Source organism: Notolabrus celidotus, chromosome 8, assembly GCF_009762535.1.
Source record: "Notolabrus celidotus isolate fNotCel1 chromosome 8, fNotCel1.pri, whole genome shotgun sequence".
Classification (NCBI taxonomy): Eukaryota; Metazoa; Chordata; class Actinopteri; order Labriformes; family Labridae; genus Notolabrus; species Notolabrus celidotus.
Genome location: NC_048279.1, coordinates 27,319,677 through 27,341,677, shown reverse-complemented (window position 1 = coordinate 27,341,677; position 22,001 = coordinate 27,319,677). Strand labels below are relative to the sequence as shown.

The window sequence follows — 22,001 nt, the reverse complement described above, 5'->3', positions numbered from 1 at the left end:
ACACACCAATTCCTAAAGTTTCAAGGATCTGAGGTTTTTATAAACATTACTTAAGGACTTTCAGTAGGTGCTGATTCGGTCATGCACACACAAATCCACCTGTGTATTCTGTCTCACACACACAGTCCCAGATCTGTGTCTGAGCACTTCCCTCTGAAAACAAACATGAACCCAGAAAAATTCCTTTACAATCCTGACTAGACAGTCATGTCCCTGAGTGAAACCTGCCGACGTCTCTCCAGGTAGAACTTCAAACAGAAAACACAAAAGCCCTCATTCAGTGGGTTAGTCTGCGTAAGCCCTTGGATATGATATAATGCACCACGTTCCCAGTTTCATAGGATTGGATATTACAGGGTAAGCTATTGGAACGGCAACGGTAATCCAGGAAAAGACCATGATAATGTTTTCAGTAGTTGGGATTTTACAGAATGTATGCAAAGATATTTTGACATGTGACTTTTAAAAAAAAAAAGAAGCCAACACAAACCTTTACACGACAGCCCTGTGTGCAAAAAGCAAATAAAGTCATACAGAAAGATAGCACACATACAAAATCCACAGCAACACAAGTATGAACAACTTTTTTTCCAGTTTTGAATTATTTGGGTAATTGTATCCTATTAAAACAAGACAGATGGGAGAGTAATGAGTAACACACGTCACACTGTAAGTCAAAACCCTGCCAGGTTAAATACACAGCTTATCCTATGATGTCAGGAGTCTCTTGAGGCATGCGTGTAATGAATCATGTGACAGTTAAATCTGTGACAGACCGTGAAGTCTATTATTCCATGATTTTATGCAAGCCGGGTACCATGAACTCAACCATCTGTCGATCACCCGAGTGTGAAGTCTTCATATAAAGACATAAACAGGCTTACATGAACTTTCATGCACTGTTTTAGTTGTTGATGAGGTTTTTAGAGCCTTTCATTAGCCTCTGAGGTATTAGGCTCTGTCAGAAGATAACTATAGGTGGGGCACTGTTTCAGCTGAGTGGTTAAGGCATACATCACATGTGCTAAGGCTATTGTCCTCATAACGGCAGTCGCTGCTTTGACTCCCAACTTTGATCCTTTGCTGCATTCCCATTTTCTGCCCCCACATTTGCTGTCTTTCTTCAGCTGTCCTATCTAAATATGCAAAAAATCATGATGGAATAACTTTACACAACAAAAGTAAAGTAACAATTGTTTAGCCATTAAAGTATTTTCCATCAGGTTTCTACTGACGTATAGTACCACAAAATGACAATATATGATGGTGGTCATAACTGACTCGCATAAAAAGTATTGAAAATAGTCCTTACACATGAAACACAGTCTCAGGATAGCAGTTATTGTCTGCAGCATTGACAGTACTCCACTCCATCTCTACACAAGACCCTTATGTGATGCCTTGTTCAACCTTTTCTGAATTAGCCACTTCAACTACATGATCAGTGAAAATCAAAAGTAAAGGTGTAAAACAAGAGACAGGAGAGGAAAAACATGGTGACAGAAAAATAATCAAGAAGGAAGCAGAAAGAAAGGATTACCTAACGTTACTTCACCTACTAGACAGTGGGAGAGAGGAAAAGAGGCCATGTCCATCTTGGTCCGATGATGATTGGCTCCTATTGATCCTGTCTGCTCCTCTGTCTGCACTGTCTGTGTCAGACGCAGAGAAAGAGAGAGCTGTGATAGGGACACATCATACAACATTCAATACCATGTGTTCTCTTCTGTAATAATTATTGTCAAATGATGTAGGTTTATACCACAAAGAAGGAATTGCGTTTATTGCTGGTCTAAATTAAGCTTTAGTTTCTACAGTTAATAGAAGGTGTTGAATTCAAGTGGATAGATCACTACAAACTACAACAAATCAGTGAAACAATGCTGGTGCAAATTCAGGTGGGAAGCAAAGAGGCGTAAAGGACAACGGACTACAAATGGAAGAGAAAGGATGGATAGGGGGGGAGAAGCAATAGAGAGAATGTATAATGTCACATACTCCTGTTTTTCTTTCTCTCAATTTCAATCAGTTTATTTTTTCATAATTTGACACCTGGCTTTGAGGTTTAGGCTCAGCTTCTTTCTATTGTCTCTGTGGACAGAGACAAGGTCACATTAGAAGGACGAGGGACGGGCAGTCTTACTGCTTCTGATGATAATAAGCAGCTGCTTTATAATAAATTTGACTTAAGGATTAGGACGTTGCGTCATGTTATAAATCCGACAAGTAGCTGTGGGTGAATAAAATTGAAGCTACAAGTGAGGACATCTTCCTCAAGGGCAGGACTGTCTCTGCATGTGCCAACAGAGAAATGAGCATGTCGACAGAATTCTTCTAGTTGACTTCACCCTGTCCTGCAGGATTTCTTTTTTGTAATAAATGGACCAATTAACTTTCCTGCAGTGATAACTTTTGAAAATAAAGTTAAGTCAGACTTTGGATTAATTATAATTGATCCATGTCAGTTAACTTTGCTTCACCAATTGCATAAAAGGGATATATAACTGAGGGTTTTTTTTCTATCTTTGTTACAGCTCACAGAAGTTCTGTCACTTTTTCTCAAAGTCACTGCAATGCAAACAAGTTTTAAATTATAATGAACTCAATATGAGATGTACGGTCAGACAAGGTTTCACAATGGACTTGGCTCTGCTCATCCGTTGCTCCTCTGCTGCTTTAGTGGGAAGGCAAGCAAGCAAATAAGTCTGCAGATTTGTTCTTGTTGTAAAGTAAGACTTCTTCTTTGATTAAGGTGAGAAATGATGCTTTGACTTTGCTAGCTGGTCGATTTCTGCTGCGTTCAACAAGTTAATTTATAGCTTTATATACTGTCAGTCAATAGAGCATATAAGACACACAGCTCTGTCTGAGGTTGGATAAAGCACAATTAAGTGGCAAAATGTGGTATTAAAAATGAATGCCAATGTAGAAGTGCAAAAAAATTGCAGTACCTCTAGTGTTCACTTGAGGCTGGCTCTAGAAGCCAAGGTAACCCCATTAGAGCCAGTTTGGTGTCTTTTGTTCATTCCTTTAATTGTGATGGAGGGGTGGTGCTTTTTTAGATAACTTAACAATTATATATGTATTAAGGCTAAGAGTAATACTCAGCATAATATGGAGCATGGTTGACTTGACTGGCCGGTGGGTGCATTCTTGCTACTTCCCCGGCAGCTACACTATGGCTTCAACTCCACCTCTTTCCAGGTTTATAGATAAGCTAGAGATTAGTTGGAGTCAGCATTTCCAATATGGCGACCATAATTAATGACTCTCCAGAAACCAATGGTTGATGTTTAGGCCGTGTCCATGTTTCATACAGTCTATCAGTCAGACCATTCTCATACAAGAGGAAAAAGTTGAACTACTTTGAAACTATTTCAAATGTTGCAGAGCATTTACAGCATCTACAAAACTGTGAACTTGAACAAGCTGTTACAGTTACAGTTTTGAATTTTTCAACCAAAAAGAGCACTTACTGTATATTCAAGCTGTGGTGTATTTTGCGTAGCATGTATACATACAAATATGTTCTATGCCAAGTTTTATTTTCTATAGTGTTTATGATGGTGCCAGCGTTCACTCGTTGAAGTGATCTCTCCCTTCACAAACATACTGTGAGTTTTGCGACCCGAAGACACACTCAGCAGTGTTTCTGATTTTCTCATCTAAGGAGAGTAGCGTTGCGTTGTTGACTTTGAACTCTGTATTCTGCCTTCAATGACCTTTGATGAACTGCTGCATACAATCAGCATAATTATAATAAATGTGTGAAGCTGTGTGAACCATGTGGGTGAAATGATTTAACCTCACCCGCCTTCCAAGAGGCCGGAGTGCAGGATCAGCTGCAGAGCTGTAACCCTGAACTGTTAGAGACCCTGACCTGCTTCAGCAGAGTTCAGCAGGGTGGATATGTTTTGTTTGCCATAACAACAATTAACCTCCCAGTCTACTCTGCTGTAATTATTTGCAGTCAGTGCTCTTTCCATTTCTGTGGTGATATTCTGTTTCTTCACATGAATGGGACCAGTTTGTAATCTGGTTGGGTGGATGTGTAGAAACCACTTATCCCTAATTTGACCTTAACCAGAGTGTGTGCTTGTGTCCACAATACATGACACATAGTGAAAGGCAAGAAGAGGGCAGGAGGGAGGGATGGTTAGAGAGGAAGGAAGAATCGAATGAAAGAATGGAAACGACGGGGTGAATCTGATTAGCCGCTGGCACAGATGGGGAGGGGTGGAGACGGGGTTGAAAAGGCTGAGTAGGAGAGGGAAGAGGACGGTCAGAGGGACGTATGGATGCATTGAAAGACAGATTGATCAGTTGAGAGGCAGATGGAGATAGAGAGATGGAGGTGGAGGGGGTGTGTGAGGCAGCAGAGAACGTGATAAAGAGATAGCTTGGTAGAATGGGTTGCCCGCCAGAGGAGAAAACAGGAGGGGATAAAATAGATGGGTAGAAACAGTGGAAATGAAGAAGACCATGAGACACGGTTGAACGGCAGGATGGAGGATGGGGGAGTGCGGGATGACAGAGGGACGGAGTGAAAGAAGAGGGAAGAGTAGAGGGGAAAAGTAAACCGCAGCGTGAGTCAGGGAATTATCCTTGTCTGGTCTCGTTAACTTGACACGAGCCACGCCTGAGGGGGGGAGACAGACGGATGGATGGACAGAGTGCAAAGTAAAACTGAAAGAATGAGAGAAAAGGCAGAAGAGAGAGACAAAAAAAGTTTAAAGTAGTATTTAGAAGAGTGACTGAGTTGCTGAAGAGAAACAGGAAGACCAAACAAGAGAAAAGGGAGCATAGGCGGAACAAAGAAAGTTTATGAAAATGACGAAGAGAAATAACAACGTAAGAATATATCTTATTCCCAAACTATACAATATATAAATGATATTACATAGTGAACAGGTGATTATGCAAATTAGAATCTCAACAGAGTAAGATTAAACCAGGCGAGTGGGACTTATGTTGTCCTGTTTCTGCTACATTTCCCAATTTAAAATGCCAACAGAGTCATTTTTGCCACAGTGTCAACAGACAGCAGTGAAATGTGCAGGGCTGCTGTCCAGCAGTATTCATTGCTGTTAACAAATTTATAACAATCAATATTCACCAGCTACCTTTTTTTCAGTGATGAAGATGAGAAAACGATGAGCTGAAAAACAACGTAGATGATAGAAACTCAGATTAACGTACATTGCGTTTTTAGTGTTTTCAACGAGACGGGAGTAGAATTTTAGTGATGGACTGCCGAACACTCGAAATCCATGATGTGTTCCTCCACTGCATGTCTGATCTGTCCATCTAAATCAATCAATTTTGTCACTTATCTGCAGCAAGTATGGCGCAGATTTAAATTCTCACTGCCTCTATGCACCAGTCCCATTGTTGATGATTATTCTCCCTGTGCTGTGAACTGAATGTGTCCAGCACACATTCATACAATGTGCATAGTAGTACAAGTACAGCCCTTTCCATTATGCACTTTTATTTGAAGTCCAAGACATTTAATTTAATATATTTTCATCCGTGTAATGCATTTCCTACCTTAATAGATCAGAAGGGACAGCACAGCAGTATTGTGTTGTGGTAGAGTCTAAGTTAGATTATCCAGCTAAGGTCAGAAATCTAGATATATATCAGTAAAAGTGTTAACAAGAGTGAAATGTTGCAGATTAAAACATTTGGTACAACTTTGATACCAGTTTCCGATTGGTTAATTGAACAAGTTGAAAGAGAGAAAACATTTTGATGATCAGCACTGTCTAAAATCTCATTTTTTTATTGGCTAAAACTAGAATAAAACTATAGAGGGCATTTTTTCACCATGTAAACACACAAGGAAGAACCGTTTCTATTGTGCTGAAGCTATTAGGATCTAAATAAAGGAGCGTTTTAAGTGAGAGAAGTAAACAAAGATCTAACATGTCTGATCATATCTAAGCAGAAAGCCTATAAGCTCTAAGTAAATAATGTCCCGGTTTGAGCAATCTGAAATGAAAAGAGGCCCTGCTCCAAGCCAGCATGGAGCTCATACTACCAGAAGATTCCTTGTTTTGCTTTGGATGTGCCATCTTTTGATTACTGGAGTTTGAGCATTACAAACGGCCTAACTTATCCACCCTAATTTGGAAACACACTGGCTCAAACGTCTTGGCCAAGCCGGCACAGCAAAGCATCCTGCCGTCATCCAAGTGATACTGACCAGAATGGCGTGATTATTTCACCACCACAATCTGAGGACAGCTATTCTGGCAGATCCCAAACATGGCACTGTCAATTTAGTTACTGTGGTTGTCCAGCTAAGAGCCAGGGACCGCTGCCATTCCCTGCGTTGGTTATCTTGCTGAAACCAAAGAAGGAGAGAGGGCATTTTGTTTGAGTCAGTTTGTGACAACGAGATCAAATGTAGCAATCAAGGTCAGGCCAAGACGTGGTAAAGAAAACTGAACTGTTTTTTACTTTTACAAGAAAAGTTGGCCTTGAGACATAGATTAAATTGTTTGTAAGGTTTTTATTGAGACATATTATTGTCCAAAAGATTGACTTACAGTTTAAGAGAGAGAGAGAGAGAGAGAGAGAGAGAGAGAGAGAGAGAGAGAGAGAGAGAGAGAGAGAGAGAGAGAGAGAGAGAGAGAGTACAAGGTTGAGGAGATTAGTAGACCATGAAAACAAAACTGTGCAGAAAGGATAAATAGCTTAATTCTATTATTATTATATTATACTATTAAGTGCACTACCTGCAATCAAATTAGAAAAAATTAAGAGAGCAAAGAAAGGAGTAACCTCAGCTGGTTGCACTTAGTGCTGCACGGATGGAAAGAAGAGGGTATGATTATAAAATAAAATTATAGTTGATATTTGCAAGACAACAGCTTTGTATCTGCAGAGAGAAAAAGAACGGGGGAGAGAGTGACAGAAAGAGAGATAGGTGAATATGTACAAGTTCTTCATTGTGCCCTCATTAGCAACACATGAAGCTGGTTAGTCATACCCAGTTTGACAAGGACGTGTGTGTAGGAGGGAGAGTGTGTGTTTGTTGTGTATTAATGCGTTGCCCTTTGCTAATGCCACACTAATCTCCCACCGGGTCATAGGGAGCACATCTACAGTTATTCATCAGCGAGAGGAAGAGAGATGGAGGAGTGCAGGAAAGGAGGAAAAGATGATAGAGAAAGGAAAAAGTGAAGGAAAGGATGGATGGATGGAAAGATGGATGGTTGAATGGTTATTATTAATGGGTAGAAAGAGGGCGAAGGAATGAGGAGGAAAGAGAAAGGAACCAGGAGGGGGATGCAAACACAAAAAGCATCAATGATGAATAAGAGAGCAAAGATTATTCTGTTTTCTTTGTTTAGATTTTGTACCATTGCTGTAATTAAAATAATAATAAAACATAAAATACTTTGCATTTGGACATAACTTACCACAATAAGAACAGAAGTCAGAAAGCATGCCTGAGAATCATTTATATGGCGTGTATTTTGAATTTAAGGTTTGACTCATGTCCCATCTGCTTACATGAAGGAGGTGGGCCCTGTGCTTCATACTGCAGCCAGTCAATGAGGGAAGCCCTGAATGCTTTGGCTTCACTTATGGGGAGCTGACATGTTGTTCATATTTTCATACAGTCCACTGTCTTTACAAAACAGAAAATGTCCTTTGTTGGTTGAGATGTCTGTGCTGGAAGGTTTTAGATCAGAGCATTCACATACTGTATCTGTAAGGAGACGATGAAGTTTACACCCTACAAAGTAGCAGTTCTAACTTTTAAGTGTTCAAATCTTAACAAACCAAAAGGTAAGCTAAATGTAGATTTACATCACGTCACACATAGGGGGAAGATCTTTGAAAATAATGTAAATTATAACACATGCACTTCATTGTCTCAGCAACACATGTCCAATGCCATTTTTTCTATGAAAGGTTGTTATATAGGTTTTAAAACGTTGTAGTTTCCTTTATGAAGTTGATTTAATATTCATTCACACAAGACTGACACGACTTTTTCAGGGCTTTCAAAGTGATTTCAGACAAGACAAGTGACTGAATGTCTGACCTGAATCTGGCTCCGTAAAACCACCAGGCTGTGGTTAAAACAAACAGACAGTCCTTGAACATTAGAGGTTTCAAACCCTCGGAGGCAGTTCAAATAATCTAATACTGAAACCTTAGAGGCCTGAAACTACGAGCAGTCTTTCCTGAAACTCAACATCAAAACCTTACCGATCCACACCTGAGAAGTACAAATTACCTCTGAACTGGTCGGCATGGTTTAATGAAAGCAAGGGAAAAAGGAAAGAAAACAGTGAAGGAGCTCGCTGCTCAGCAGCTGCCATCTCAGCAAGGACTAATTGAGGTTACCACGGCAATACAGGACTGTCTGCTGAACATCATTTTAATCAGATTGGGCTGCTTAACACACACAGAGCCCACACAAACACATACACATATACTAACAAATACACACACACGCAGCATATAGACCCTTATGTATGAACACATAGTGTATGTGTATGGGAGAGCCAGACAAAACCCTTCCATGCTTGAACACTTCTATATTAACACAATTATGCATATTCACAAACATATGGATCACTGTCAAATACATTAACTCTTAAGCCGGCACACACAGACACACATCACAAATGTGTTTCGAAATATTGTGAGTAAATGATAACGTTGTCTAATTAGTTTTAACAGTGTAAGTGGATATTGTTTGTAATCCAGCATTTTTCTAGCTGATGCTGTTATTTCTTCTAGTCTTTTCTTTGAGTTACATCTAAAAAAAGATCGTTATTCAACTTTAGGAAGTTATTTCTTCAATGAAGCTTATTTGTGCCATCATTCAAGGTGAATTTGATTCAGCACTGACAGGAAATTGACCTCCCTCGTGGGTTTGGGTGACCACAATCAGAGCAGGAGAGACAGGGGAAGCTGAAATATGCTGTGTCTTTGTGCTTATTTTTTAAGTAAATCTATGATGGCCTTATTTTTTAATCTGATATCCAAATCAACTGGACCAACAAGTGGACAAGGAACATGCAGTACACACTTGCATGTACGCTCACACACTCATGAAAAGCAGATGCTTCACACAATTTGCAGAATATATTCTCAAACACGAGGTAAATAAAGATTGTATGTAAGAACATATTTGTTTATCTCAAACACATCTTAATGACATTCTGGCAACTTTTCCCTTGTCCAAACACTGATAAGACCTGATGCTGGCAAACATCAAACGCACACACACACACACACACACACACACACACACACACACACACACACACACACACACACACACACACACACACACACAAACGCCCCTGCAGGTCTAGTGTTCACAACCACAGAAGCACTGACCACAAGTCCTCTACTGCCACTCGCTGGAGCATCTCTGTCACAGCAGATTCTTCAGATGTGTTTGTGTGTGTGCGTGCATTCATGTGTGTGTCTGTGTGCCAAAATGCAAAATGAAAGTGGGAAATACATCCCTCTCAGAATGTCCTGTGTGAGCCATCGTTTTATTTCACTCTGTAGACACTTGAAAGAATTCCAAAGAACTAACCTCGTCTTACTCTTCAAGAGGAGTAGAGCTGATTGCTGTTACAAAGAGAGATGGAGGCGCAGAGGAGGGAAAAGAGGACACGAGAAGTGAGGGAGAAGGAAAGGATGGATATGTGTGGAAAGAGGAAAACATGGCAATGCAAAGGGAAGACAGAGGCGAAGGGTAGTGAGCTAATCTTTCAGATGAGCAGACTATTATTTTGCTGGGTTGCAGCAGGCCTGGTCGAGATCACTATTAAATTACACAGCTCTAATGAAAACCATGGATGTATCTGTGTTGGGACCACAGTGAAGTAGAGGCTTTTATTTTGAAAACCTCTGGCTGAATACTAAACATGATCAAAGTCCAGCAAACAGTAGTTTTTCTTTTATTTGCCATTATTGATTGCATGCATTGTTGGATACTCCTCTTCAGTAGTAGCCCATTATTATTTATACCATGTGTTTACATTTTAGGTCAATTAAGTTATTTGAACATTTTTGTTGATTTTTTTTCAATCATTTTTTGTTGCTACAAAATAAAATGCGAAATACATTTTTAGTTTTTCTTTTAGAATAAAATGTCTTTATTGTCATTGCACAGGTACAACAGAATTAAATGCATTGAACCCATTCAAGTGCAAATATTAAAGTGCAGCATCAGTAAAAAATAATAAATAAATAAATAAATGATAATGGTGTATAAAAAATATATTGTAAATGCTACTTATTACTAAAAATACAGAGCCATGTGAAATGAGAAATTTACAAAAAATCACTTCCAAACCCTAATATGTAAGTATGTAAGGGGGTAATACATGGTGAGCAGGTTGTTATAGCAGCTTGGAACCCAAACAGGGTGAGCAGGACCCCCACACCAAGTGGAAGGGTCTTCACTAACTCTGTCGAGGTTCCAACCTGCTCACTATACAATATACAGCTTATTACACAGTTACTGACACGACAAATCAATCATGTTTTGTCAAATATTTATTTAGAAATGGTTTGATTGATTCAAAAACAATATTTGTTCAATTGATATTAGTCCGTCATAGTTTGAGCTGCATCCCACGTAACTGTTAACTCTGTAGCCTTGTTTAATAAGCAAACCAAGCGTTATTACTCACATTCCTTCTAGGTCAACAAGAAGACAATTGATGAGTTGTTCTCATCACTGTTAAAGCCAGACTCTGTTGCATATGAGCTCTTTTGCTTTGACGCCACAAGATTCAGAGCTCCCTCTGCTGACTGGCTGCAGTACAGGTCAAAAACCCCGCCTGACAGATGGAACAGAGGTCAAAATTAAAATGCATGTCAGTGTTTTCTCGATTAGAGCTGCGCCCCTAACAACTGCCTCTTCATAACAACTCTGTGCAATCAAGAAATAACAGAAAATTACTTTTGAATGCTGACCAATCAAAATCATGTATTAAGCACAGTCGTGCAATAAGTACAGATACACTTCCTGACTAACAATAGCTGTATAAAGGTATATTTTAATCATTGTGGTTTTTTACAACATATTCACTTCCTGTTCCTCATTACTTCTATTTGATTTCTTCCTGATCCATCTTTGACCTTTTATTTTTCTGCTTCTTAACCATAATCCTTTTCTCCATCTCTTTAATCGTGTTTATATTCTTCTACTTCCTCTTCTGCTTTGTTTCTTTTTTTATCTCCTCTGTAGTCTTTATGAAAGTCACTCCGCCCGCCTCTAGAACTCACAACCCCGCTCCATTGGCTGTTCATGAACCATCACTGTAATCTGAGCACTGTGCACACAGCTGTCAATCAAAGCAGACTTTAGGCTCCCATGCCTAGTTAGCAAATGGACGGCTTCAGACAAAGGGGTGTACTGTACTGATGTTTCGCTGTGGGAGACTGAGGCAGACCACCAGTGGAAAAAGTGGCCTCACTTGTTCTTCTGCGTTTTTTTGATGTTCTGCTCGTTTTACTCCGGGTTTCAGGGGAGGAAGGACTTGGGTAAACGGAGGCACAGTCAACTTTTACCACCCTGACATCTACCTCTCTTTCCCTCTCTGTCTCCCACTCTCTCTCTCTCTTTCTCTCCCTCTTTCGTTGTGCCAAACCACTGTCTCTAAAGCTGTCTGTCCCCCTCCAGCATAAACCGTTTAGTGGGGAATCTCAGACACACACAAACACACAGGCTGTCTTCCAAGGGTCAGACATGGTGCACAGGGTCATGATCCTGGTTCACTGTAGGCTCCTCTTCAGTGGAAACTTTTATTCCTCAAGAAAACTTCATTGCTTTTAGGAGAGAACCTTCTCGTTTCTAAACTTTGAGCGTAGCTGTTGGATATAAAAATTTAGTTTGAAGACTCCAAACAACTAGAATAAGTAAGCCTGTGTGCTGCTAGTGGACCCGTTATGGGCCTCTACACCCATTTTAGGAAACCATGACTTAGATCAAGGGCACGTTTTAATCTCATCTGAAAGAAAACAGCAGTAAGGATGTAATCAGTCTGTTTTATGTCTCAAAATAACATCTAAACACAGATTTCCCTAATTTCTGTTTCATTTACTTTGGTCGATTTGCAAACAAAACAAAACAAGGAAAGAAAAAATAGTTCGACTTCAAAATGTTTGGAGTCTGTTTTGTGTCTTGCATTTCCAATTTGCTCAATCATGTTTTTCCCTCTGTAATTCTCCCGTCTGGTGTAGAATTCAGCCATAATTAATCGTAATAGGAACCACACTGAAAATCTCTCTCTCCGTCCTTTTTTTCCCTCTGATTGTTGCAGCGTGGAGTCTGTGAATGACGGCCTCTTCCACACAGTCGAGCTGTTGATCCAGAACCGCTCACTGAGCCTGGTGGTGGATAACGGCGCCCCCAAGAGCCTGGGCAAGCTAGCACGGCAGCCCTCTGTAGACCACAACACCCAGCTTTACATTGGAGGTATACTCACACACACACATACATGTTCCAAATGAGCACATATGTTACTTTTGCATGTTTTTTACAGCCTTTCTGTGGTTTAGATCACATGTCTGCCATGCATGGGAACATACAAATACACTTACAACATGCAAATACACACACTGACATAAAACCCCAGTAAGGGATGTGGTGAGGACATGGAGAGCTGTTTTTGGTCAACTTTTCCTCACACAAAGGACAAAACACGCCCCTAAGAACACTCTGCTTTTTAAAGTAGCAGGGAGACTCATAATGTAAGTGTGCAACAGAGTGAGCCTCCTTTTACTGGAACATTGTATTGTACAGAAAGAATCAGCTGTGGATTAAACCAAAGATGAGTGTAGAGTATTAATCAAGCATCTTCTCTTCAGTTTGCTTTCCATTTTTGGCCTTTCCATTATTTTCCTCCCATTTGAACTCTTTTCCTTCTGCTCTTATTTTCCCCCGACTTGTTTCCCAGGTGTGCCAGCTCAGGTGGTGGCCTTAGGTCTCCGGCCTGGACCTGAACGTTCCCCTCAGGGTTTTAACGGCTGCATCCACAACGTCAGAATCAACGGGGAGCCTCAAGACCTGAGTTACCGAACTGCCAGAGGAGCTCGACCCCAGGGAGTTGAAAGCAAGGTAATGAGGAGGAGGGGATTCATTTGCAACCAGTTTTTAAAAAGCAGCATCAGAGAGTGAATGTTCATACAGTGGAAAGTGATTTAACTAAAGATAGATTCATATACCTTTGAAAGTTCTCCAGATCAGCCTCCCTCTGTGGTTATTTGTTATCGTCAAAAGGCCCTTTGACCCAGCATATCTCTCGTTCTGTCACCAGGCCGATGGTATTCTCGCAGGGTGTCACTCCTGCAGTGTGTGTGCGCAGGGTGCGTGCAGGGAGGGAGGAGACACAGGTGTAACATGTGATTGTCCTCCGGGACGAAGCGGAGCCCTGTGTGACCAGATGACAGCACCGAGCCCTTGTCAGAACAGCAGGTAAGCAGAGTCAGCAGAGACTGAGCTGGATACATGTTTTGTTCCTGAGATTCAGGAAGTTACTGTAAAGTCAGGAATATAAGTCGCATTGGTTTATAAGATGCACTCTGATTTGTTTAAAGGTTTAAATTGTCCTCCTTTTTGAATGCTTCCATTGCATTCTGCAATGTGCCATTTTTATGATGTGTAGCACTTTCTGGTGCACTCACTTTCAAAAGTGGCGCCTCTAGCCTGGTCGGACTCACTAGTTAACAAGCGTGCCTTAATCATTGAAGCGGTCACTGGCTTCTTGGAGCGCCATCTTACAATGAAATACCTCTCTCTGTACTTTACACTGGTATTTTAGTTGTACCAGTGTACAGGATACAGCTCGCTTTTGTAAGATTACAAAAAAGTATGGTCTTATACACCAAGTTTTACGGTATATCCAAGAGCTTTGGGGTTACTGAAGAGTGTTTTCAGTGCAAACACTTCATGATGAGTTTATTTTTTTCACTATGTGTCACTGTTGCACAAAAGAAGGGTAAAGCTGTTGAAAGTTGGCTCCACTGGCTTTCCTGCTTCACCAGGTTTCCAAGTGCTTGTGCAGTGAATCCACAGTGAACAGGACCTATTTTGGCAACTGTCCAAGCTTCTACAGATTTATCTTTAAAACTGTGCATCAAAGCAAGTCTATACCTGTTTAACTTAAATATCTTACATATACCTCCACATAAAGTGTTTCTCTGACCTGTTTTTCTCTTTGCCTTTCTGTCTTCTTACTTCAGATGTGTGAATGGCCTGTGTGTGCCGAAGGGTCAGTCCTACAGTTGCAAGTGCAGTGATGGCTACCAGGGTCAGTACTGTGATAGACGGCAGGAGCCTCCAGCCTGCAGGGGGCAGCGCTGCGGACACGGGGAGTGTCGAGTTTCTGAGGCAGGCGAGCCTGTCTGTCACTGTCAGCCAGGGTACACTGGACCTGCCTGTGATACAGGTACAGAGAAATCTCACAGAAGAAGTGAGATGATAAGAATGATAAGAAAGTTATCATGATTTGAGAAGTCAAGCACATTTATAATATGTCTGTTTTATGTCTTTTCCTCACTTATATCCAGAGTTTACATGTCAAGGAGAGATGGTGAGGGAGCAGCTGAAGCGCCACCAACCATTGAGAACATGCACGTCCACCAGCAAGATTCCCCGTATGGATTGTCCCCGGTCCTGCCAGGCAGCAGCTCCCCCGGATGTCTGCTGCGGCGTCACCAAGAGCAGGAGGAGGAAGGTGGTTTTCCGCTGCACTGATGGCACCTCGTACTCGGAGGAGATGGAAACTGCTCTGGATTGCGGCTGCTCCAAGTGCCCGTTGTAACAGCACTGCAGTTTGTTACTTTTGTTTCGCAACACCCGCCACGGCCATTTTGTGAATCCCACGTGTCAAAGAGGCTGTCGCTCTGAGATTTTTCCACGCTGATGAGCACAACCATTATGTGATTTTTTTCTAACACCTTCAGTTTGACCGCTGCCTTTAGAAACCACGAAGATAAAAAAAAATGGGACATGTGTGTGTGTTTTTTTTTTGACAGAGAGAAAATATATTGTAAGATATAAGTGAGAAAAACATAGAACTTATTTTTATTATGGATTTTTTTCTCTAAAAGATGATAAAAGGACTGATAAGTTGTTTTTTTAATATGTCGATTATATATTGTGTTACATAGTATGAAAAGTTATTTTGTACCTTGTAAGGAGAAAAAAATACACAGCAAAGTAGATTAACATTCCTTAAAAGTATATGAATTTATATGTATGTAAAAATCTATATAAATATGTACCCTAACCGATGAAATTTATATTTTCAAAGTGTATCTGCATGATGTTAATGTGAGTGCTGATGCGTGGGAGGCTCTGGACACTGAGAGAGAGGAGAGCCTTCTTTTGTCGCCCTCTCTCCTTGAAGAAAAGGGAACTGTTGGTGCCTAGCTAACCTGCTTCATTATATAACGGACATCATCCTCACATGTGAGCTCTTGGAGAAAACATCAGAGACTCTTTCCACAGAGATGATCTAACAGTTTGTTCTAACTATGTGTTATTCTCTAGTTTGCTGTTGCACACCAGACTTGGAGCTGCTTGAGGTTAAACATGGAACTCTAATAGACTCTTGATTTTCATTGAAAATGATACATTTTAAGTGAGAGTGTCATTCAAATCAACAAAATAAAACATACTGGTAAGCTAAGCATCATGCTCGTTTGTACCTGAGGTATAAGCTGAGCTTACAAATAGATACTAAGGAAATCCCTGATGAGTTAAAATAGCTTGTAACAAAGATTCAGATGATCAAAAGGAGATATTTTTATCCAATCATTTTATCCAAATGAGTTTTTTAACAAAGCAGCATTTTAAGCCCCTCTGTGGTTACACGTTTAAATGTGCCTCACTGCTGGCTGTAGAGAGAGGTTTGCTCTCTTGCACCTGTAACCACACCTAACAGGGATGCCACAATATACTGACACAACCAAGGGTTCATTTTGCACCACTGCAGCAAGATAAGATGTTAAAGGCACTGTGAGGAGTTAACTGACTTTTGAATAGTGTAATCTTGATATTCGGCACTCACCCAGGGGAGATTTGTCCTCTTTAGATACTCCATTCATCTGCTTCCACAACAAATGCACACTTTGTCAAGAGCCATGTCTTTACGACCATGGGTGATGGTGTTCATGAGAAATGCAGTAATCAGCCTGGAAAAACAATACTGATTTTATTCTTAGGGGTCACCGGAGTCAAAACAGCATTGTGAGGAAAACTCCTCACAATGCCTTCAAATCACTGCAGAAAAAAACATTTCCAGCTGGTCTGAGTTTTTTTTTTGAATCAGCTGCTCTAAACAAGATGATTTTCTGAGTGGACATGAAAGCTAAAACAAATGAAGCCATTAAACCAAAGTTAGCTGTATTTGCCTTAAAAAAGTATGTCAAATCATAGAGTGCATTTGTCTGCTTTAACAGATTTAAGTGCCTTTATGTAGGCCTACATTTGTTTTCAAACTCAAGAAATTTGCTGCAATATTGTCAGCATCTGCTCCTGAATGTTTGATGTTTTAGGATTGGTAAAGGTGTTGATGTGCCACATGTGACAGTTGCAACCATCTCCATTAAAACACACACAAAACATTATGGTAGCCTTCTTCAGTCCCCAAAGGGACAAATAAATATCTCACTGATGTGTGGAAAGTCAAGATAATTCAAACAGTTCAGGGTGTCAAAAGAAGTGAAGTCTTAATCATGCTACAGTCCTTCCTAATGAACTATTTGTTGTAAAAAGTATATCTTTATAGCCTTGTATTGAATGTGAAAACACAGCGTCAACCCATTTCATTTTTTACTCCCACAGTGTTAATATGTGATGCATTCAGTGTTTTATAAGGTCATATTATGAAGTGCAGATGGTATTTTTTGGATTACCACAAGGTGCTTCAGGGCCTGTGTTCACTAACACCGCTTTTTGAGCTGGCAGCACCCATGACCTCTGTTTAGGGGCCTTCCCATCAGCGTTTGCAGTTGCTACTTCCCTTTGTGTTAAGCTTGATGTTTGCTTTTAATTAACAACATTTGACCGGAAAAAAAAACCCCCAAACAAACAGAAAAGGCATTTCCTAGCATTAGCAACTCAATGCTAGGAAATGCATTGAAAAAAAAAAAAAGTTTGTCTTTCTCCATTGTTGTGGGCAAATAACAAGTATTTGAAGTCCCCTTCTTGATTTTGATTGGCTGGTGAGGCAGAAGTGACATTGATGAGCGCAGCTGTATTCCAAAACTGAGAAAACTGTGAGTGCAGGGAATAGAAAATAAAAAAAGATAGGGCCTCTCAGATGTTTTTGCTCACGATGCCTTAGTACTGTAAACACTGAATTACATTGGTGTTGCAATGAAAGTAGATGCTGCAAGTGCACAAAGTCCTGTTGGTGGACACAAGCCTTTGATGTGTCTGTAAAAAACAGTATTTCCATTAAGTCTATACTTCAAAAATGTATACTTTTTAATTCACACAGAAGCTTTTTTAATAACAACTTTGCTAAGTTTTGCAATGTTTCACCTAGTCAGGATGGACACATGAAAGAATCTGATATGAGCAAAGGTACCGCAACACAGCTGACAGAAACTCTGCATAGATGACTAACATGATTAAAAGTATATAATGTAACTACTACTGTATTGTTTACTTTTACGTTATTGCTTTGTTTACAACAGATGCAAAGTATTGTCACATTTTCTGATGTATTTACTGCTCTACTTTTCTGGGTTTGACATTTATCAGTATTATTCTCATCTGGAAAGGTCAGCTTTCCATCTGTTTTTTCCACCAGTTCCTCATTCTCATAAGTCTTAATTCATTTCCCTTCCTCTTCCTACTTTCTCCTGCCTCCTGTAGACTTAACCTGTATGTGCTCATTTGTTCAGCCTTTACCTCATCCTGCCTTTCTTTGCCCGGTTTATCTCTTCTCTTTCTGACCCTCCAGCCTTACTTCTTCATTGGGAACACAATCAGACATCTTAGCTGTTTTTGAGTATCAACAATAAAACCAGTAATATCATGTCAGTCATTTCCATTTTCCCGGTCTCTGGTTACAAAACACATAAATATGTGAGTGATAATAATTGATGCATATGTTGAATGTTAAAATTAAACTACCATTGAAACCATAAAAAATGTCTATGCCTGATTTCTTGAGGGATTCATCTTTGACTTTCAACTTTACAGTGAAACCCAACATCTCATTCATTACACAGATTTTATTCGGGACAGTATTTTTTCTTTCCAGTTAAATATTTAATCGAAGCAGTTTACAGGGCCAATATAACCTAAATATTTGGATTTAATGTCACTAATGCTAGATATTTAGTACTTGTTTTCATATTTCTGCCCATGGTGATGACTCAGTGATGTACCGTTGAAAACTTTTCAAAAGAAATGTATTGATGAAAAGTACTTTCCTCTTTAGATGGCCCTACTTTTAGTTTTGCAATTTAACATAATTTATAACTTAAATCATTGATTTCATGTAGTTGCAGGAAAATTTGTGGGAACACCTCAGGATTCCCCAGGAGGAGCGTAAGAACGTTGCTGGGGTCGCAGGGATGTCTTGGTCGATTTGCTTGGACTGCTGCTTACGTAACCCAACCTCGGTTAGATGGAAACAAATAGATGGATGGATGGATGGATGGAGGCAAATACTTTTATGCATTTATGTGACAGTTAAAGTGAACACCAAGTTTGTTTATTCATAAAAAAAATGTCATAGCTATAATATATTCCTATTTTATAACAAGATTTGGACAACATGTTGGGGGCAAATGTCAAAACTCCTGGAGTATTGGCTAACCATTACACCACCTGCTTCTCACCAGAAGATGGCAGCATTGCCTTGACAGAGAAAGTATCAACAAACTGTAATTCAGTTATTTCAGTCCTAACTTTAAACACAAACAGGATTTTTAAATGTGTACTTAATAATAGATCGATGGAGAAGAATTTTGAAACAAAAAACGTCACTGCTTTAACCCTCCTGTTATGTTGCGGGTCAAATTGACCATTTTTAAAATCTATTTTAGGCAATATATGTCCTCCAAACCAGCTAAATGCAGCATAAAAATCTGGGAAGCATGTGACAGAAGAGGAGTCGTGTTAATTTATCAACATCACTTCATAAAAAAAAAATCAAAAAATCTATGTCATGTAAAACTATTGTATTTATATTTAGGGCTTTCCAATATACATAAAAAAAGTTTTAACATTAACTTTAATGAAAAACAAGTGAGTTATCCTCATTGAACCATGATCTGTGAGAATTGAAGAACACCAGTGGACTAAATCTTGATTTAAATGGTTAGTAATGGAGTTCAAAATTAGATTTAAAAAATTGTTTATAGGGATTTTTTGGGGTTCTGACACTTTTGGATAATTGAATATGCCAAATTGACCCAGGAACATTATTGCTGTTCCAGAGAAACGGAACATAACAGGAGGGTTAATAAACCTTATGAAATGGGATTTGAAATCTAAATTAGAGTTTTGAGACTTTAAAGTCTAAAGTTGAATCCAGTTGAACATACACTGAATTTATGCTATACATGATAAAAGGTACGTAGATTTAGATCAAGGCTGGGTAGTAAGGTAGAGGATTATTCTTCTATACTTCAACTAAAAAGTGTACATTAAATGAATGTTTAAGGCATATCTTCAGAAAGGGACATTCATAATATCCTTCAGTGTCCAAATAATACTATAATCTAAGACAATCATTGTGTTTTAAGGAAACTTGAGACACAAATATTGTTTACTGACCAGTTGTAATTTATCATCTTACCTGTTTGTTGGCATCGTTTTGATAATGAAGTATTTTTTAAGAATCCTTTTTTTTCTCAATCACATTCAAGTAGTTACCTGATAGTGTTTCAGCTCAGGTATTCTTAAGACTTAATAGCTTCATATCTATTTGGACATCTGGAGTAATGATGAGCACAAGAACAGTTTGATATAGGTCTTTTAAAGTAAATAATTAATTTTTTGTATGTATTTAACATTATTACACGCCACTCCTCTTGATCACAGAAGTCCATACATGACCTAAGGAAGAAATAAGATAAAATCAAGGTCCACTTATTGATATTGTCTTTTCTTTCCACCACATCTCACAGTCTCCAGCATTGTATTTTCACATGTCCAAGAAAAGCTGGACTGTGGGACATGTTTTGAGATTATTTTGCAACTACAGCATTCATTTCACCTCAGCGTTTCCCTCCTTCAAAGAAAAGAAAAAGCATTCCCACCCTACAATATGTTGGCCTCACAGGAGCCGGTCTGTGCTACCTTTAATGTAACAATGAGTTTAACAGCTTTCCTAAACCACGGGTAGAGAAAGGCATAGATCAAGGGGTTAAGACAGGAGTTAAAATACATGAGAAAACCCATGAGGGCTTCAGCTGTAGAGCCGATTAATATTTTGCCACTTATGAGGAAGACACAGTAATATGGGCAGTAACACATCAGAAACACAGCTACAACGATGCCAAGAGTCCTGGCTGCTTTCAGCTCAGATCTCATTACAGTCTGTGAATGCTGTAGTGTAACAGTGGTGATTTGTGTGCGCATGGCCCGAGCCTGAGTGACAGCAACCACAAACACTCTCAAATACAGAACCACGATCACAGATATAGGAATAACAAAGCTGAAAGCAAGGTCCAGATCCCCTGAAATGTTAACCACACATTCCCCATAGCAAGAGTTATACCCGCCAGGTTGTTTCAGGTTATCATATAACAGCAGAACACTAACAACAAAAGCGTAAAACCAGCACACGCACACAAAGAATCTGACTCTTTTTACCGTGACTTTGGTGGGGTAATGCAGAGGGTAACAGATAGCCAAATAGCGGTCGACTGATATGAGCACCATGCTTGCTGCAGAGGCACAGATAATGATGAAGGGCAACAAATAATACACAGCACACATGAGGTCACCCAAGAACCAGCAGGTCTCAGTTTGGATGATTTCAACTGGCATCACCACGAGGCCCACAAGGAAGTCTGAGACAGCCAGAGAGAGCAGGGCGAGGTTGGTTGTGGTATGGAGCTGCCTGGAGTGAGAGAATATCATCACAATGAATATTAACACAGCATCAATGATGAGTAATAAGAACAGTGATTAGAGTTAGAACCACAAATAAAGAAGTGTGTTTGTTGAATTTACGCACTAATCTGAAGGCTACATATGGAGCATCTATCTACCTCCCTATGCAGTGTCTGTTTAAGCAACTATTACAGAAGTTTTTAGCATTTCTAAAGCGCATATCTCTGCCTGAAGTGGGAGATGGAGATGATAACCAGCAGGTTGAGAGCTGCAGTCATCAGAGCGATGAAGGTCAGAAAGTAGAAGAGCACAACTCCAGAGTGATGACGTGTAGGCTTCTTGCAGGAGGTGTTCAGAAGCTGTGGAAAGCAGAGCTCAGCTCCTTGCTGGGTCTCCATCATCAGGGAGGAGGAGGAGAAGATGAGGCACTGCTGAGCTCAGGCACCTCTTTGTCCAGAACACCGTTTCACAGCGGATATATTTCCTCATTTCCCAATTGCCCTCCTCCGTTGCATTACAGTGTCTCCTCTGGACCTTTAACTTTCTATTCCCTTGCTCTTTGCATCAAACTCGTCAGTGCAATGTTCCTCCCTCCTTCTCTGAAACTCTCTCCAGATTTTTTAACTTACTCTATTAAACTCTATTGTATCTTTAGCTTTCAGTAGGATGCTGTACAGGTCTTAAATTTCATCCCACTGGCTGCTTACATTTTGCATATGCAGAAAACCCAAGCAGCAAAAAAACTCTCAGGGTAGGTGATGTGACAGCAAGGCATCAAAGAGTACTTTGATATACAGCTTTATCTCACATGTACAAGGCCTAATGTTTGCATGTGGTTTTGACTTGACAATTACAAATAAACACATCAGCTCATCAGCATGCACACACATCTTAGGCGTTTCAGCATAATCCTTCCTGA

At 39.8% G+C, this 22,001-nt stretch overlaps 2 protein-coding genes across 3 annotated transcripts in view; one reads left to right on the top strand and one right to left on the bottom strand.

Annotated features, from left to right (window-relative positions):
- The window catches only part of slit3 (slit homolog 3 (Drosophila)), a 316,661-nt gene extending 298,498 nt beyond the window's left edge, over positions 1-18,163 (top strand). For both annotated transcript variants that reach the window (XM_034690744.1, XM_034690743.1), the window contains 5 exons: positions 12,318-12,472; positions 12,954-13,114; positions 13,314-13,471; positions 14,239-14,444; positions 14,566-18,163. In XM_034690744.1, coding sequence (XP_034546635.1) covers positions 12,318-12,472; positions 12,954-13,114; positions 13,314-13,471; positions 14,239-14,444; positions 14,566-14,819 — 934 coding nt within the window. In that variant the 3' untranslated portion in view covers positions 14,820-18,163. The remainder of the gene's footprint in view (positions 1-12,317; positions 12,473-12,953; positions 13,115-13,313; positions 13,472-14,238; positions 14,445-14,565) is intronic.
- Positions 18,164-20,116: 1,953 nt separating this feature from the next.
- LOC117817761 (trace amine-associated receptor 13c-like) lies at positions 20,117-21,480 on the bottom strand. The gene is made up of 2 exons (XM_034690525.1): positions 21,311-21,480; positions 20,117-21,089 (listed from the first exon to the last, which is right to left on the bottom strand). The coding sequence occupies exons 1-2, from the start codon at positions 21,478-21,480 to the stop codon at positions 20,285-20,287; spliced, it is 975 nt and encodes a 324-aa protein (XP_034546416.1). The 3' UTR covers positions 20,117-20,284.
- Between the last annotated feature and the right edge of the window lie 521 nt (positions 21,481-22,001).

Bases quoted from the DNA above. Each gene is read 5' to 3' on its own strand.
- LOC117817761 (XM_034690525.1), bottom strand. From the start codon at position 21,480: ATGGAGACCCAGCAAGGAGCTGAGCTCTGCTTTCCACAGCTTCTGAAC. The intron at 21,090-21,310 runs GCAGAGATATGC...CTCTCACTCCAG, and splicing joins ATCTCCATCTCCCACTTCAG to GCAGCTCCATACCACAACCA.